This window comes from Peromyscus eremicus, chromosome 16_21 (genome assembly GCF_949786415.1).
Source record: "Peromyscus eremicus chromosome 16_21, PerEre_H2_v1, whole genome shotgun sequence".
NCBI lineage: Eukaryota > Metazoa > Chordata > Mammalia > Rodentia > Cricetidae > Peromyscus > Peromyscus eremicus.
In genome coordinates, this window is record NC_081432.1 from 26,568,499 (window position 1) to 26,587,157 (window position 18,659).

General features: G+C 46.5%; 1 protein-coding gene and 1 long non-coding RNA gene across 2 annotated transcripts in view; one reads left to right on the forward strand and one right to left on the reverse strand.

Moving 5' to 3' along the window:
• Positions 1–18,659, reverse strand: part of Sh3rf3 (SH3 domain containing ring finger 3) — a 156,158-nt gene that overhangs the window by 71,144 nt on the left and 66,355 nt on the right. Inside the window, exon 4 of the mRNA XM_059243805.1 lies at positions 16,019–16,378. Coding sequence (XP_059099788.1) covers positions 16,019–16,378 — 360 coding nt within the window. The remainder of the gene's footprint in view (positions 1–16,018; positions 16,379–18,659) is intronic.
• LOC131893701 (uncharacterized) overlaps positions 1–18,659 on the forward strand; it is a 63,530-nt gene that overhangs the window by 34,823 nt on the left and 10,048 nt on the right. The gene's annotated exons all lie outside the window — the stretch shown is intronic.

Genomic DNA, 18,659 nt, shown 5'->3' on the forward strand with positions numbered 1-18,659 from the left:
GTGAATGGAATTCTATTCAGAAAGTCTTTTCCTGTGCCTGTATCTTGTAGGGTACTACTTATTTTTTTTTCTTCTAGCAGTTTCCATGTTCCAGGTTTCACACTGGGGCTTTCGATCCATTTGGAGTTGATTTTATGCAGGGTGACAGATATGGGTTTTCTATTTTTGTGAAGAATGTCAGAGGTTTTTAACTGGAATCACACTGAATCTGTAAGTGACTTCTGATAGTATAGTCATTTTCACAATGTTAGTTCTACCCATTCACAATATGGGAATTATAGCTCTAGATCTTTAGATTTGAGAATACAGCCTGAAGTGGCCACAGAAGCCAGTAAAGTAGAGAGGGACTCCAGTGACGTGGCGTAATAGGACACAGGTGCTGTGAAGTGGGGCAGGGAGGATTGCAGGGGACCTTATCTGGGGACCAGGGAGGATGGTAATACAGAGGGAGAGGAAGGAAGGGAAGTAATTAACACTAATGGAAAGACACAGGGAAACACTGTCTTATAGCTTTCTTAAATGGACTTATGTCATAGGGGTTCATAATGCTCCCTCTAAGAGCCATAGGCTAACTAAAACACTTCCCTTCAATTTGTGGGTCATTTGAACCCAAGAGACTCCCCAAACAATAAGGGCCATTGCTGTTGCCCTTGGTGGCCTCTGAGATCTTGAAGGTATGATCCTATTGCTTAAGACACCACACACTTTGGATATAGTACTCGGAGGAACCAAGCTGGAGTTGATCTGGAAGCCTCCTCCCCAAGGACCAGCTTTCTTATTAGTGGAAGGTGCTATGCAAGCTGCCCAGGGAAAAAAGCAATCAATAGTCATACTCAGCTGTAAGACGTCTGAACCGCAACAATGACCAGCACAGCAAGCTATCCCCACTGGTGCAGTCATGGCACTTTTATCTTGGGAGGTAACCAAATAGCTGTCTCGTTGGACTTCAGGGCTGCACAAGAGGAGGGAATCCACATCTGGTACCGTAAGCCTAGCCAACTACCCATTGCAGGTGAGGTCACTGGCCCAGAGGAGAACCTACTGCTGCCGTTAAAAAATTAATATAGTTTCTAACTGTCTCCTAAATACTTCTCCCTATGCCCATAGGCAGGTGTGGCTGTCACTCTCCTCATCAAAGAAGCTTCTTTCTTCCTCCAGCAGATAGATGCTTTCAGATATCCACAACTGGTCAAAATATAGAGAATAAGTGTCTGTGGCATTCCCAGCCCCAATTGATACATACACAATGTAACCCCTTTGCCTGTAGCTCAGGGAAAACTGGAGGTGGGGGAGCAGAAAGATTTTAAGAGCGGGGGAACAGGATGCCCGCTGTGAGTTAGTGTCTTCTAGACACGATAGGAATGCTGCACCCATAAAATCTCAACAACAATGTGGTTGCCTAAACAAGAGCGGCATGATGACAGTTAACATGTCAGCACGGGTTGGGTGAGTTTCACAAGATACCACCCCTAGATGAAGAGTTACAGGCCACTGATGGCTGCTGAGAGCAGGGGAATCAGTGTTCTCCAGGGATGAGCCCACTGATGGGCTATACAATCCCAAGGGGTCATCCCTAAACATGTACATATGAGCAATGCTCAATGGACCCAGTAAGGTTGGATACACATATATACCCACACATGTATATCTGTATACATATGTAAATAATAATAGTATAGAAGAAGAGGTCATGATTTTGAGAGGGAGTTTGGGGGACAGGAGAGGATTTGGAGGGGGAGAGGGAGGGATGAAATGATGTAAGTACAGTACTCAAGTATGAAATTCTCCCAAATGTTTAGTAACAAACAAACAAAAACTATGACTATGGGTTGTAGTTGTAGGGTAAAAGGGCCAGCCAAAGAAATGCACCCTGACTCTGAAACCAGACCCCCAAAAACACACCCTGACCCTGACACCAGAGCCAATTCACTGGTCCTGAAATTTAGAGCCAAAAGGTTAAACAGGGCCAGTGAAAGAAACAAACCCTGGCCCTGAAACCAGAGCCAAAGAAATACACCTTGCCCCTGACCAGAGCCAAAGAAACACACCCTGCCCCTGTCCAACTCAGCACAAAACCCAACCAATCCCTGAGCATGAAATCCAGCTAATCTCTGAGCTTGTCCAAGCTCTGGGATTGAGATCCGACCAATTCCTACCCTGAAAATGTTCACCCTGGAAAAACTCTGCCCCTAAGAAACCCTATATAAGCCCTGTAGCTGTTCAGTTGGGAGCTGCCTTTTCCCACCCTGGCAGAGGCAGCCACTGTCCTGGATTCCTCCCTCCCAGTAAATCTCTTGAATGAGGTTGGGTGACGACCACCTTTCTCCAGTGTGGAGCAGAGCAGAGAAGTAACAATTTTCCTAGGAGTAGAGCAGAACTGCTATATCTCTGTGGGGGAAACTCTCTTAGCAGAGCAGAGCTGTAACATTTACAGGTATAGCCTGGCTTCTAACTGTCAGGATACCTTTCTCTCCAGAGCTGTAACACTTAGTGGTAGTTTGTATGTAATTGGTCCCCACAAGCTCATAGAGAATGGCACTACTAGGTATGGCTTTATTGGAGGAAATATGTCACTGTGAGGATGGGCTTTCAGGTCTCTTTTGTTCAAGCTTCCCTCAGTGTGACAGTCCACTTTTTGTTGCATTCTGATTAAGATTTAGCCAGCACCATGTCTACATCTCCATGCTGCCATGCTCCCCACCATAATGATAATGGACTGAACCTCTGAAACCATAAGCCAGTCACCCCAATTAAATGTTTTCCTTATAAGAGTTGTAGTGCTCATGGTGTTTCTCCACAGCAACAGAAACCCTAACTAAGACAATGGGTCTAAGAGAATATTCTATAATGACTCCAAGATTGCCTGGTAGAAATCTCCGTTCAACTTGAAAGCCCCGCCCAGGTTGGCTCACCGGGGATCTGTGCCTACTGATCCCTTCCCAAGAACAGTCCTGAGTCATAGTAAAGTCTAGAGGCCAGGGAGATGGCTCAGTCGGTAAAAGCACTTACTGCGCAAGCCCAATGGCCCGAGAGTTTGGATCCTTGGAACCTGTGTGATAAAGCTGGAGATGGTAATATACATCTGTAATCCCAGCACTCCCCAGGGATATGAGAGATCAGATGGGAGAAGCTCCTGGGTCACCAAGAGTACACAGTACAGCTGCAGAAGCCACAAGAGACGCGACCTCCAAAAAACAAGGTGGAAGGCAAGATCTGACTCTTGGAAGGTTGCCCCTGACCGCTACAAGTGTGCTGTCACACATGTGCACACACGCACGCGCACGCACAAGCTGGCTGACCACAGGGGTATGTCAGTAGTTTACCTCATGGAGCCACTGGCCACATAGAACAAACAACCAGTGATAGCATCAGGCCTAACGTTGAAAACACCACCCGTGAGCATTCAGCACCTGCCTGCTAGCTGCAGGTTCATCCGAAAGGGTCTTCCTGACCAGTGAGGATGCCCTCACGGTATGAGATTTACCATGTTGTCAGCATAAAAGTGGACCAAGGGCCCCCCCCCCATGCTGAGGCAGGTTCTGCCATTACAGGGCTCCTTGCCTGCCCAAGCAATACCAGAAACCAGACACAGCCCTGGTGTGTCTCACACTTCTTTCTTCCTGGCTGAGTGGATGCACACCCCAGTAAATAAGACCTGGGCCACTGTTGTTGACAGTGGCTTGTACTGTGAAATTCCAGCTTCCTTTGGGACCAAGTCAGAGTCAGCTTCTGGCTGCAATACTGCCATTGCTCAGCCCTAAACTGTCCAATTGTTACAAACACCAGCAGTTCCTCGCTGCAATTTAATAGTCTCCTAAGCAAGCAAGGCAACTAAGCTATATTGTTTTACCACTGGGATTAATAAGAGAAAAATAGATAGGAGGGTTGGCAGGGATGCTGGGGTTCCAAGCTGTTTTGAGACTTTGCCACAGACGAAGAACCCCAAGAAGAAACACCTCATCATTTTATTTTTTAATATGCATCATGAAAACATTGTTCTCACCCCAAGGGGCAGTGAGATGAACATGTTTTATTCAATACTTGCCATCACTGCATTATACTTGGTGAATTGGCTTCCAAAAGAAAAGCTTAGAATAAAGCATCTGTGGCCTGGTTCTCCTGCTTTGTTCTGCATGTAACCAGAATGGAAAATAGCTTAGGAATTTAGGATGGGATAGGAAGGGATAGGATGGGATATAGGATAGGATAGGAGATGGGATGGGAGAGGAGATGGCATAGGATGGGGATAGGGATATAGCTAGATGGACAGAGTCTAACTAGATTGGAGAGATGTCCAAGGAAGTTGGGTATTTTAATCTCAGAGCCCCTTACTCCCTGTATTACTTTTCTATTGCTGTGAAAAACACCATGACCAGGGCAACTTATAGAAGGAATGGCCTGTTTGGGGATTATGGTTCCAAAGGGAAATGAGTCCATCACAACACTGACACGGAACCATGGCAGCAGGCAGGGACTGCAGCTGAAGCAGAAGCTTCAGGGGTCACATCTTGAAGCACAAACAGGAAGCAGAGAGAGCAAATGAGAAATGGTGTAAATCTTTAAGCCCTCAAAACCTACGCCCAGTAGCATACTTCCACCAGCAAGGTCACATGTCCTAATTCTTTCCAAACAGTGCCAAACTGGGGACTAAATATTCAAAGGCATGAGACCATGGAGGTACACCTACCATTCAAACCACCACATCCCTATAGCTTCCACCCATGCTTACCACTTAAGGTGGAGGCCAATGTCTCTGTTACTGCCCACTGGCCATGCCCTCCTCATAAGCATGCCAGATTTGCTTGTAGACTACTGGAGCGGAAGTCCTAAGTTACTGACTAGATGATCTCAGTTGGGGCCAAGATGTGACCCCAGGTCAGATGGTATTCCAGTATCTCTGGCCCAGGTTTCATTGGCAATCAGCAATGTTTATCCATTTAGTTTACTCTGGCTGTGTTAGCTATACTGTATGTAGAAGGATGATTGGCTGACGTGGAGACATTATGCCCGCAAGGCCTACAATATTCACTGCCTGACCCATTGCCACAAATTTGTGACTCATGAGAGGATGAGCTGGGGGCTTCAGCCCTCAGCTGTTGGGGGAATGAGGACCAGTAAGCCACAGTAGTGTGCAGAAGTTTGCAGGGCAATGCCTTCCATATTATTAAGAGCATCAACTGAAGCCGAGGAAGGTGGCCCGTGGGGAAATAGTACCCACAAAATACTAAGGGTGGAAAGAGGTCTGTGAGGAAGATATGGAATCTATTTCCCACCTATCCGTAGCTTTACAGGTTTCCACAGATTGACATAGTCCTAGGCATTTTTTTTTTTAAATTAAAAGGAGGCATAGATAATCCTCATCCACAGCCACCTTCTGTTAGCTTTTTTACCCCTTTGCACAAAAGTCACCTTGCCAGGCGGCCTTAGATGGATGTGTGACTCCACAGAACCAAAGGCATCTTTGTTAGGCATTTTCTAGAACCCACCATCTCCATTGGCATGTGAGGGCTTGTCAGCTCTGTTTTCAGATCAACAGCGCTTCCAGACCCTTCATCAGAGTCTAGGCACACGAGTCTGCCCGATCCTCCCTCCGTGCACCCCTCCTGCAGGCCCAGCTCAGTCCCACATCCAGGGCCCATATCCACCTACTTTCAGAATCCCAGAAGGAAGTTCTTCTTGGACCACATCATCACGGAGGGATTGTTTGTCCTCATTGTTGAAGCTCAACTGGTAGGCTTTTTAAAAAACAATCCCTTATAAGGCATGCAATTAAATTCATAACTTTCTAAAAATTCTAAAAATAAGCCACGCTCTCAGCCTCGCAGGCAGCTGGAGCTTTGCAGGTGGGTGGAGAGCCAGGGGCTGCAGGACTGATAAGCATGTGAGAGTGAGGCAGCCTCAGAGCATCAGGCCCGGGGCAGCCATTGCTGTCCATGTCTTCAGCTCTTACCCAGTGCTTCCTCCAGCCTGTGCCCATTCATCTAGTAGCAGAGATAAGACTCAGACAGCAAGGGAGTTCCAGGCAGAGTTCAATTTCTTTCTGAGACACAAGCATGCTTGAGAAATGTTCTTTTGATAGTCTTCCCGGTGATTTCCAAACACTTTTCCCAGTTGCTTCAATATTAACCAATATTGCTTCCATCTCAAGGGGAGTTTATCTGGAGTTTATCTGTCAGCAGCTGGGCTCTCAGGGACTTTGGGGTCTCTCTCTCTCTCTCTCTGTCTCTGTCTCTCTCTCTCTCTCTCCTCTGTGTGTGTGTGTGAGAGAGAGAGAGAGAGAGAGAGAGAGAGAGAGAGAGAGAGAGAGAGAGAGAGAGAGAGAGAGAGGAGATGGGGGGAACAGAACCCACTGAAGGACTTGCCCCTGGCCGAACTGGAGTTGGGCCATATTAGACCATCTCTGGGACCTGCCAGGGGCCTCCACAATGCTGTCACTTAGTCCCACAGAACGAGTAGAACCACACAGGCAGCCCTGGAGGGCCATTAGAGGAAAAAAAATGGCCTTACAGTTTACAAGTGACAGTTCTTCAGGTCACCTGCTGCAGACAGATGTACCTAACCTCTGTGTTCAATGTAAGGGCTTGCACATCTGTGTGGGACTTGGGAGAGGGGCGTCATGGGGACTCTGAATCCCGATCCTCAAGTAGGTTGGGACTCAGTTTGTTCAGTGAAATGCGGGCAGATGTGACATCTATCCCTGAAGAGAAGTTTTGGCCACCATACCATTGCTACGTTTTTACGCCAAAAAGCATCCTGTACCAGGGGCCAGCAAAGATTTTTTTTATAAGGGGCCTAGTAATATCCCAGACTTTTGTGGATCCTATGACCTCTACCTGGTACCTCTGTGAAGGCATACTACAAATGAATGGGCGTGGTCCTGTGCTAATAAACCTGTGATTTACCAAAGCAGGCCATGAGCCATTTAGCCCTGGGAGGAAGCTGAGAGTCAGGCCCTCAGCTGCCCAGGACTCAGGCTGGAGTGGGAAACTGGCTCCTGTTTGTCTTCCTAAGACCAGGGGCTGCTAGCTACCTGGCGTCATCTGCTTACACCTGAGTGATGATGCAAGGTACTACCCAACCAACTGTCTGCTTCAGTTCCTCAGGCAGTTTGGTGAGAACGTCAGTCACTTGCTTGAATCATGGGAAACTCCTTTCTAATAAGTCTAGCATTTCATTCGATGAGGAATGGCATATATATATATATATATATATATATATATATACACACACACATAATTATATAGACATACATAAATATATACATATATGTTTATATAATTATGGTCTCATGATATTATAATGGAGTTGAAAAATTCCCCTTGCCTAGTAATACCGTAGCGGTTATAACGTGATGGTAAGATACATTCCTTGCTTGTTTGTGGTGATGTTGGTGCAAACGTGCCCACTGTAGTACCAGTGTTACAAAAGTGTGGTACATAAGTCACACACAGTGCACAGTACTTGTCAGTGATAATAAAGGACTATGTGACTGGCTTAGTATTTAAAAAATTTTTTTGTGTATGCGCACACATGTGTGCATACATGTGTATGCACGTATGCATGCATGTCTCACATGTGGAGGTCAGGGGACAGCTTATGGGAGTTGGTTCTCTCCTTCTACCATGTAGGTTTTGGAGATCAAACTCAGGCTATCAGATTTGGCAGCAAGCACCTGTATCCGCTAAGCCATCTCGCTCACCCCATATTTACTTCTTACCTAAGTAATTTTCATTACTACTTTTGAGTGCATTCTTTATTTACAAAAAATAGTATCTGGCAACAAGTGTGTTGTGTTACCCTGCAGTTGGTGCATGAACCTCATGTTCACTGCCTGCCTCCCTCCCCCATCTCTAGTAGTTTGGTGTGTGTGTGTGTGTGTGTGTGTGTGTGTGTGTGTGTGTGCAGGTACACACATGTGTGCAAATGCATATGAAGGTCAGAGGACCTTCTTGAGCGTTGGTGCTCAGGTATCTTCCCCATTTTGTCTCAGATGGGGGTCTCTCATTGGCCCAAACTTCACCAAGTAGGCGGAGCTAGCTGCCCAGTGACCGCCAGAGAGCCCCGCCTGTCTCCCTCCGCCTACACCGGGCTGGGATTATAACCACAGACAGCTGTGCTGGGTTCTGATGTGGGTTCTGAGGAGCCAAACTCGGGTCCTAAAGATCGCAGGGCAAATGTTTTACTGACTTAGTCACCTCTCTAGCTAGCCCTTTAAAAAAGCGTTTTGGGTCTCCCGCGTAGGCCAGGATAGCCCTGCACTCACTATTTAGCCCTGTCTGAGTCTCCCGCTTCAGCCGGGATTACAGGCACGGGCCACCACGTCCATCTGTGCATCTCTCGGTTGTACAGAGCAGCCCTTTCAAGGGACTGCCCTGTCCATCCATGCCTGTGTAAGTGTTCTCTGCTGCGTCCCCACAATGACAAAGTCACCTAATAATGAATTACTCAAAACATGCACCCTTCACTAAGTGATGAAACAGGGAACCATTTCCCAGTCTTGTCCAAATGAATTTGAAAGCAAACATATGAAATTCCTTTCTTAAGTTGGTATATGTTTATTATACACAGTACTGTGTCTCATAAGGACATCTTCATGCAAGTATATGACATACTTTGACCACGTGTCTCCATGTAGCTGTCTAGCCTCTCTTTTGTTTCCCATTCTCCTCCTTATTCGTCCCTTCCTTCCCTACAGGTCCGCTTGAGCTTTTATATCACATATACAACATATAGACATATATAAAACATATATACATATACATATATATATATATATAATCTAGGATCTACTAATGATAGAAAAAGTGCCATATCATCTGAATTGGACTTAATTTGCTAATACCACTCTCTCCAGTTGCATTTATTCCCCTGCAAACAGTATAATTTCATTCATGTGGATAAAATTCCATTATGTATGTGTACATATCCCACACTGTCTTCACATATCTGTTGATGGACACACAAGCCAGTTCCATCTGTGAATAGGGCAGCAATGAACATGGATGTGCAAATAGAAGTGGGAGAGCTGGATCATGTGACAGTTTTGTTTCAGTTATTATTATTATTATTATTATTATTATTATTATTATTGACTCCATGCCGACTTCCACAGTGGCTGGACTAATTTAAATTTCCATAAGTGGTATATAAGAGTTCTGTTTTTTCCATATTCTTGCCAGCATTTGTGGGAATTTTTTCTAACTGCAAATCTGACAGACGATTAATATCTGGGCTAGAATATACAAAGAACAAAAAAAAATAACCAGATACCAAGAAATCAAATAACCCACTCAATAAATAGGAAAATGAGATGAACAGGCAGTTCCGAAAAGATGAAGTACTATATAAATGGCCAATAAACATATGAAAGAAATGTTCAACATTACTAGCCATCAGCAAAATGCAAATGAAAGATAAATTAAGATCCCATCTCACCCCAGTCTAAATGGCAATCACTAAGAAAACATCTGGACTTTTAATAGTGGAGTCAGCCCAAATAGCTTTTTACCTCAATATTTTGGTTGACAGACTTCTGCCCCCAGCAGAAAGCTGTCATATAACTCCATTATTCCCACATGGCAGCAGTCCTCTGACCTCGACAGAGAGCGGAAAGAATTCTTCAGGGTACAAATGTGAGCAGTTTGGCCATCTGAGCTTCTGCCCCAACCTGTGCTCTGGGAGTCCTAGGCTAGACATTTCACAGCTGCGTCCTCTCCACAGCCATCAACATGGACCCAGAGCTCACAGGGAGCTGGGAGTGACAGGAGCTGTCCTCTCCTAGAAGGACATGCTGAATTTCATGTACCTCATTGTTTTATAGACAAGACTTTTCACTATACAGTGCTGTCGACACAGTTCACAGGGCCCACCCAAGAAGAAAGCCAATGTGTGTGAGCCCATGTGGGGGCCAGGCACAAGACAAAGCCATGCATGCCCTCAGACCCTGCCCTCAAGGACCTGGAGGCCATCCCTCAAATCAGGCTCCACAGCACACATAGGAAGTCTGGAAGACATGGCGGCAATGCAGGAATTAATCTGTGACCCAAAGACACAAAAGCCGCAGAGATGGAGTGATTATTTCAGATTGTTCCAAGAGAAGGGAGTTTGCATGTGAGTGTGCACCTGTGGGTGAGCAGTAAGTGGATGACCAAGACAAGTGGCAGAAAAAGGGATTCCTAGAGTGGTGTCAGGTGGGTGGGCAGTGGGTCTACAGATGGAACATGGGCGGAGTTGGTGGGGGTTAGAAAGGCAACCTGGGGCTGAGTCTCCCAAGGTCATGGGGGTTATCTCTTCACGCAGGGGGATTCAGGAAGGCACTATGGGGCAAGGAATCTGCACTCTGGAAGATGGGATACTGGTTTGGCATTAGATTAATTATTGTTATATTTTATTATATATATATATATATATATATATATATATATATATATATATATTAGAGGCAGAGAGTAATGTGAAGAAAGGAAGTTACTCTAGCATCTATTGGGCTGCGGCACCTTTCCAAACGAAGCCACCATTGAAGTGAGACACTAGTCTGTGGTTTAAAATAAAAGTATAGACAAGAGTTTGGACAGCAGAAATGTAACTGTGGGCTGCAGCTCTGGGAAAGGAGGACACTCCCCAGGCCAGGGTGTATGTAGTGGGAAGAGAAGGCAAGAGCGCAGATCCTTATGTGAGGGCTAGAGATAGAAGCAAGGAAACTACCTAGGCTGGAGCAGATGGCTCAGTGGAAGGGGCACTCGGAAACTGGTAGAGTTAGCAGTGTTGAATGCTGATGAAGGGTCAGGAAGACTGACGAACGATGGTCAGGCATTGTGATCTTAGCAACAGAGGTAGATATAAAGGTCGGTCCCAGGTCGTTGAGCACATCCAACACGAGGAAGCTGTGACATGCTAGGGGCAAGAGGGGGACAAACAGGTCTTGGGAAGAAGTGCTAGCAGACAGGGTAGAGAAAGGGTCCTCGGTGTCTCACCGCAGCTCAGACTGTCCTCATGTCCTACGAAGCCCTGAGGAGAAGCAAGCAGCCAAACCAAGGCGTCTGGCTGCCATAATACCACAGGGAGCCCTACAACCAGCCCAGCCATCCCTTCTCCTAGGGCCCTGCCCCTCCCAGGACCTGACTCCAGAATGCATCACTCTCAAACTTAGAGAATTTTCTGAGCTGGTTATTTGGTGCCCAGGAGGCAAGCTGCTGTTTTGCGGATGCACCAGGAGAAGGACCACAAATCCCACTCCCCCAGCATTTCCTATTCCTGGCACTGGCCTGCAGGAGGTGAAATCAGGGCCTGCCTATTCCGGGCTCTGAAGACCTGGACCTTAGCTAACCTTACATCATTACCATTTTCTCCCCAACTGCTCCTGCCCCTTAAAACAATGGCTTTCTTCTTGCTCACTGGTAATATCAATGAGGTTCCAGTCTAAAGCCCCTTTCTCTACATGGCCAGATACAAAGTTTTGTTTTTATAGTGCTGGAGACTGAATCCAGGTCACAGCCATGCTAGGTAATTGTTCTACTACTGAACTATAATCTCAGTCCTGAAAAGTCAATGCTGTAAATATTTTAGCCGTGTAAGGCCATATAGTCCCTTTGGCTTCCTCTTCTTCCTCTACCTCCCCAGCTGCACCCCATGTTTGGTTGTTATTTTAAAACTCTTTAAAAATACAAAAATTGGTAGCTGGGGGTGGTGACACATGCCTTTAATATGAGAAGTCAGGAGTCAGAGTCAGGCAGACCTCTGTGAGTATCATGACCGCCTCATCTATGTATCGAGTTCTAGGTCAGCTATGGCTAAGTAGTGAGATGCTGTCTCAAAAGAAATAAAAAAAAATATAATAAGACACAAACAAAAATCAGAACTCCCTCGTGTGGTTTCAAAGGTCTGGATGAGTCTACACTCAGCATGTCACCTTAGCCGTCCCCCAGATTACACTGTACACACCACGGACGACTGTGAAGCAGGTGAACAGCACAGCCTGAAACCCTGCTGTAGACTGGAACCTCCAAGGAGCAGGGGCTTGTCACCTATCTCTGTGTCTATGGTACGAGCACAGAAACGAATCCCATAATTTTTGTTGAAAGCCAACATCTTCCTCTAGACCAGTGGTTCTCAACCTGTGGCTTGTGTTGTAACCCCTATCATGGGGGGTCACTTAAGACCATCGGAAAACACAGATATTTACATTATGCTTCATAACAGTAACAGAATTACAGTTATGAAGTAGCAATGAAAATAATTTTATGATTGGGGGTCACCACAATATGAAGAACTGAATTAAAGAGTCACAGCATCAGGAAAGTTGAGAACCACTGATCTAGAGCCTAGTGCATGGGGAAAAAAGGTTTTGGAGGTGAATCAGCCATCCCATTGTATATTGCATTGACTTAGTCTTGAGTTCACTTGAGTTCATGGGGACCTTCATCCCTAGGCACAGTAGAGCAGCAGGTACTTATCTGGTACTCAGGATTGGAGGAGGAGCTCAGGCATGCTCTGTAACAAAGCCAGGTTTTAGGAGAAGGGCCACTGTAGTCCTTAAGCTGCACGATGTTCCTTAATTGGCCATCAGAGTCTGGGGGGGGGCGGGTGTCTCTGAGTTACCCAGCTATACCCCAGAAAATCATTTCAGAAATGCTGGCAACAGGCCATATTTGGTGGCATGTGACAATAATCTCAGCACCCAAGAGGCAGAGGCAAGAATTTAATGCCAGCCTGAGCTACGCAGGAAGTCTGAGGCTAACCTGAGCTGCCAAAGGACACTTTATGTCAGAGAAAAAAGAGGCAGAAAAAAAAAAGTGCTGGGGGCTGATACTATTCTGGGGGAACTGGTATCTGAATTTTCTCCATCCTAGGTGACAACGAGATACCTTCCCTAAGTGGACTTTGGTAAGGCGGGAATACTGGAATGGTCTGGCTGGTTATCTCTAGTTCATACTGACAGGGTTAGATGGTTTACAGGGTGTTAAACAAGTCAGACTTGGCTTAATGGTAAAAGAGTAACAACAATGATCTCAGTTCTCTTACCCCTTACCTATAACCACTACCTTTCAGAAGCTCTAGGGCCCAGCACAGCACCTAAACACAGAGAGGACTGGAAGCAGATTGCCTAAAGTCAACGAAGCTCCTGAGCCTTGGGAGTAATCCTCCCACATCTTGGGCTGGTGACTGCACCTCTGACCCCCAAGCAGCAGGTCCACTCTTGTATATCCTATGTATAACCGCCATGGCGAGGCATACAGTCATTTCCCCAACAGCCAGGCATTTCCCCAGGTATGCTGGGTAGAGTTGTATAGGCTCAGCAACTCTCCGAAGGAGAGGCAGCGGGAGAGGGCCCTGCTCCTCCACACTGTCTGTCCCAGCCCTCTCCTGCACTGCACCAGGAGGAGAGTGATGGGGAGGGGTGGTCTTCTGGTTCCCCTTAGTGGTAAGGCATCAATACCAAGTTCTTTTTTGGAAGAAACCATGATCTTCTGAACCTTAGAGGCCATGACCGTGTCCTGGAGGCAGGAGAGGGTGGCACATACCTGGGACTCGGTGTGGCTCCCGTTTGACAATCCTGGCCTCTCCCTTCCCCGTCCTCCCCAGGGCCCAAGAACTCATCCGTCAATTAAGATATCCTGAGTTATAGCCTGAGCAGACATGCAGGGCTGTGAGGGGGTGGGGGCAGAAAGCTCCAGTGCTGTGAGTCACTTGCTGGGGTCCAAGTAGGGCTTCTTAGTGTGAACTGTAGAGTCCGAAGCAGCAAGCTGTCCTTTCCTCTCTACCCATGATGTCTGTGTTGGCACACAATTGTGTGGGGAGCAGAGATGGCCGCTACCAGTTGCTGTGCCCCTCATAGAATACTTAAAAATAGCAAGCACTGATAAGTCTGAAGAGATGATTTCATGAAGGAGTGTGGGGCCAAAGGTCTGGTCAAGTAACGTCGCCTCTTTTATAGAAAACGTGCCAACAGCCCTGTGCTATTTTTGTAATCATTTTTTTTTATTGTCAACCTAGAGTCACATGGGAAGAAGGATTCTCAATGGAAAAATTGCCTTGATCAGATTGCCTGTGGCTATGTCTATAAGATTGCTTACTAATGACTGATGTGGGGGGACCTAGCCCACGGTGGGCAGCACCATCCCTAGGTGGGTGGGCCTGGGCTATATAAGAAAGAGAGCTGAGCATGAATTAGGGAATGAGTTGGAGAGAGAGCCAGTGAGCAAGCCAGGAAGCAGAATCCCTCCATAGTTTCTGCTTCAGTTCCTGCTTGTGTTTCTGCCCTGATTTCCCTTTATGATGGGCTGTGACCTGGAAGTATAAGCAACACAAACCTCTTCCTTCCCCAAGTTGCTTCTGTCCTGGTGTTTACCATGGCAACAGAAAGCAAACCAGAACAAGGCCTAAGGACTGTCTTTTCCCTCAGCAAAATGGGTGGGGCTGAGGAGCCCCGAAGCCATGACCAACATAATGTCTGCTGCAGACCATGGCCTCTGCCTGCAGTAACACCAACATTGGTGTCTGTGCTGGTAAAAGTATAGGACACCACATGGGGGTGTTGGTGTGTATGTGTATGGGTTATGTTTGTAAGTATGTGGTGTTGATGTTTTTGCATGTGCATATATGTATAACATGTGTGATGTGCAGTTGCAGTTTTAAGCTGATGTAGCATATCTAACAAAACTGCAATTCTCCAGAAGTTCGGTGTTTTAATTTTATTTGTTAAGATCTATTTGAGGCCAACTGTGGTGGCTCATGTCTTTAACTTAGGAGGCAGAGGCAGGTGGATATCTACAAGTTCAAAGCCAGGCTAGTCTACATAGTAAGTTCCAGGCCAGCCAGAGCTACATAGTGAAATTTTGCCTCAAAAATAGACGTTTTTATTTCATTTTCTGTGTTGTATTATTTTGCTTGCATGTAAGCATGTGTACCGTGTGTGTATCTGGTGCCCTTGGAGGTTAGAAGGCAGCACTAGATCCCCTGGAATTGGAGTTACAGATGGCTGTGAACCACCATGTGGGTGCTGGGAACTGAACCTGGGTCCTCTGCAAGAGCAGTAAGTGATCTTACTGCTGAGCCGCCTCTCCAGCCCATTTAAAAAGAGGATTCTCCATATAAATTTGGCCAAGTCAACTGGAACTTGGAAAAATAAAGCCAGTTACTTTATTTATGGCTCTTTCCTCAGTGTAGCCTATAGACTGGTGCCATTCCTTGGAAGCATGCCCATGGCAGTCAGAGGTGACCCTGGAGAGAAGGTAACGCAGGGCTGGCAGATGGACCTTGTTGTAGGAGGTGCAGAGTGGGCAAGGCCTGGCCGTCCCCCACTCTAACTGTGCACAGGTGCCTTGTCCTGGAGTGTGCTGAGCTGGGAGGACAGCGGCCCGCACCTCCAGGGGGCACAATACCTTCTCCTTGTCCTCAGTGGAAATCCGATGACACAGGAGAGACCCCGTCCTCCCTTCCTGGCACTCATGAAGGAGACACTCTCCCAGGTGGACAGGCTGCATGGAGTTTCAGGTAACTATTACTCTGTGTTCTTTAAGCATCTTACTTTGGCTACTTCAATCTACACATATACTAGTGGAAATGTAGTAAAGGTTACATGTAGAGACAGAAGGAGCTGTAGCAATAACAGCAGCTAAGGACTAAGCAACGTAGCTAATTCTGGTTCTCAGCTCTCGTCCTTTCTCTGTTGAAAGGAACTTACTTCATAGTGTTGCTCAAAATGTCCCACCCAAGACTCTTCCCTGAAGAAACATGCTGAGTATCTGTAAGTGAGGGATTTCCAAGAAGACTGAACATTACCTCCATGCTATATCCTGGAACCACTGTCAATCATCTCACAACATGGAGGCCAACATGCACACTGTTACAAGGCTCTCGATGCCAAGTGGTTGGCCATGAGGAGAGGCCCCAGCCACCCACAGCACTTCCGGTGTGGCTTCCTTTATGATCGTTTAGGAATCCAGGATGCTAGGCATGGAGGTAGAATAGGAAGGACCCTTGGGAATCACGGACACTGGGCCTGGGCTCTGGGAATTACCTGGGTAGGTACGGTGCAGGACAGATGGGCAAGCTCCCCGATCCTGGCCGCAGCACGAGGGTCACTGGAGCTGATCAGCACCGGGGCACTAATTTCCATGGAGTGCCTGTGGCTGGCAGCCTGGGAGGATTTGTGCGTCACACTGAGCGCAGTGAAGGAATGGCGCTTCTTGGCGTTCTTCTTGCTGTCCACACGTCGTTGAAAGGCACTGACTGCCCCTGAGCTACTTAGGGTGGGGCCTGAGGCCACACTGGCTACTGTGCTGGGGTCGGAGGACAAGAGGGCGTCGTAGTTGCATGCAGTGGCAGCGGCAGGGCACAGCTTGTCCATCTCAATGAGTTGTTTCGCAGAGTCGTTGAGCTAGGTAAAAAAAAAAAAAAAAAAAAAAAAATGGAGAAGGAACTTCATTACGTAAACGTCAGCTACCCTGCATTCTCCTCTTTGCCTCTCAGCCCCGGCCCGAGTTCTCACTTAGAAAATGATGTGTTTACAAGATCAGATCTTTCATCCGTGGCTTCCACCATGAATTTGTACAGGAAAGTAGGAATGCTTGCCATGGGTTTCCTTGCAAAGCTTTCTTGGGGTCACTCAAAGGCACAGAAGGCAGGGAGGGCTTTCTAGGGCTGCTACGTTGACCATTATCTTTCTCAGTGGCATGACATTTCTTGGCACCATGTACAGCTCTGAGGAGAAAGTAAGGTATAGGCCAAGGGAGCCAGCATCTTCAGAAAATTCTGGGCATTTTGAGGCACACCTGGTCTGGTGTCTGGAGATGCTCATCGGTCAGTCACATGCCAAAGAGACTGAGGGATGGTATACTGACTGAGTACCTGCCTTGTCTATCTAGGCCGTATGTGCTGAGATGGTGCAGTGAACAAAGACTTACTTTAAGCCACTTCCTCTGCTGGAGTGCTTCAACATGCCCAGAATTTTCTAAAGCTGCTGGCTGTCTTTGGCTCTGAAGATTTGAGATGGTACCCAATTTCCTGCATTTCTTTTGTTTTTCTCCTTTAAAAGAGTAGATTTTAAAAGGGGTGTGTGTGTGTGTGTGTGTGTGTGTGTGTGTGTGTGTGTGTGTGTGTGTGTTTGTTTTGTGGGGACATGCCACATATATGAAAGTGCTCTCAGAGGCCAGAAGAGGGCATCAGCTGCCCTGGAGAAGAAGTTGTATGCAGTTGTGAGCCACCTGACCTGGATCCAGGGAACTAAACTCGTGTCCTCTGCAAGAACCGCAAGTGCTCTTAACCACCAAGCCACCTCACCAACTCACTTTGTTTTTTTGTTCTTTGAGAATTTCATACAACGTATTTTGATCATATTGACCCGTCTTCTCTAACTCCTCCTAGATTCAACTCCCAACTTTGTATCCCTCTTAAAACAAAACATCAAATACAAGTTTGCGTTGCCCATACACTTTAGATGTGTGGCCTTCCACTGGATCATGGTCAGCCTACTGAGGACCATAACTTTAAGACGACTGACTCTTCCTTCTGGGAAGCTATAAATTAGCAGTAACTCCATAGCTAGAGGTAAGACTTAGTGACCACCTTCCCTCTCCATGCTGGGATTTGGTCTGGCTCAACTTGTGCATTGTGCACGCTATCACAATGGCTATGCATTCAAGTGTTAAGTGCTCTGTTGTGTCTGGAGAACTGTTCTTCTAGTCATCCGCCCCCTCTGGCTTTTACAGTGTCTCTATCCCATCTTCTACAGTGATCCCCGAACCGGAGAAAGAATGGATATCATATAGATATCCCATTCAGAGACAAGAAATCTCAACCTCTCATTCACATCTTGACCAGTGGTGGAGTTCTGTGTTAAATCGTCATCTATTCCAAAAGGAAACTTCTCTGATGAGGGTTAAGAGATCCACAAATCTATAGGTTTAACAATAAGTCATTAGGAGTTGGTTTAATACTATGTCTGTTTAGAAAAGCAATATAAGTAGGTTCTCCAGTTCTTAGCCCAGATAACAGTGCCGGGTGTGGCTTTGAACTAGTGGGGTGGAGTTCATATCCAATCAGAAAGTGGTTGGTCACTCCCATGACATTCGTGTTACTATTGCACTAGTAAGCGTGTCTTGCTAGGCCAGTTATTACTATATGTCAGTGTTTACAGCTGGGTAAGATCGATGGTTACTTTACCCATCTAGTATCAGACACAGTACCCTTCAGTAATGGGGTTTTGTCAGCTTTGAACCTGTACAGATCTTGGGTGAGCTGTCACAGTCTCTGTGAGTCCACATGAGTACTAGTTCTGTTAAAATCTTACTCCTCTTTCCCATGGATCCCTGAGCCTTGTGTGGAGGGGTCTGACAAAGATATCCCATATCGGGTTGAATGTTTCAAAGTCTCTCACTCTCTTCACATTGACTAGCTGTGGATCTCTTTGTTAATCTCCATCCACTGCAAGGAGGTTCTCTGATGAGGGTTGAGTGATGCTTTGCTTTATTGGTTATATCAATGTCATTAAAAGTCATTATATTGCTATGTTCACTTAGCAGAATAATAGCGGGTTTTCCCCTAGGCCTATGATCTAGCTAATCTCGGGTACTTGGTCACTTCAGCAGTGTCATGAATGGGTCCCACCCAATAGAGTGGGCTGTAAATCCAATCAAATAGTGGTTAGTTACTCCCATAAC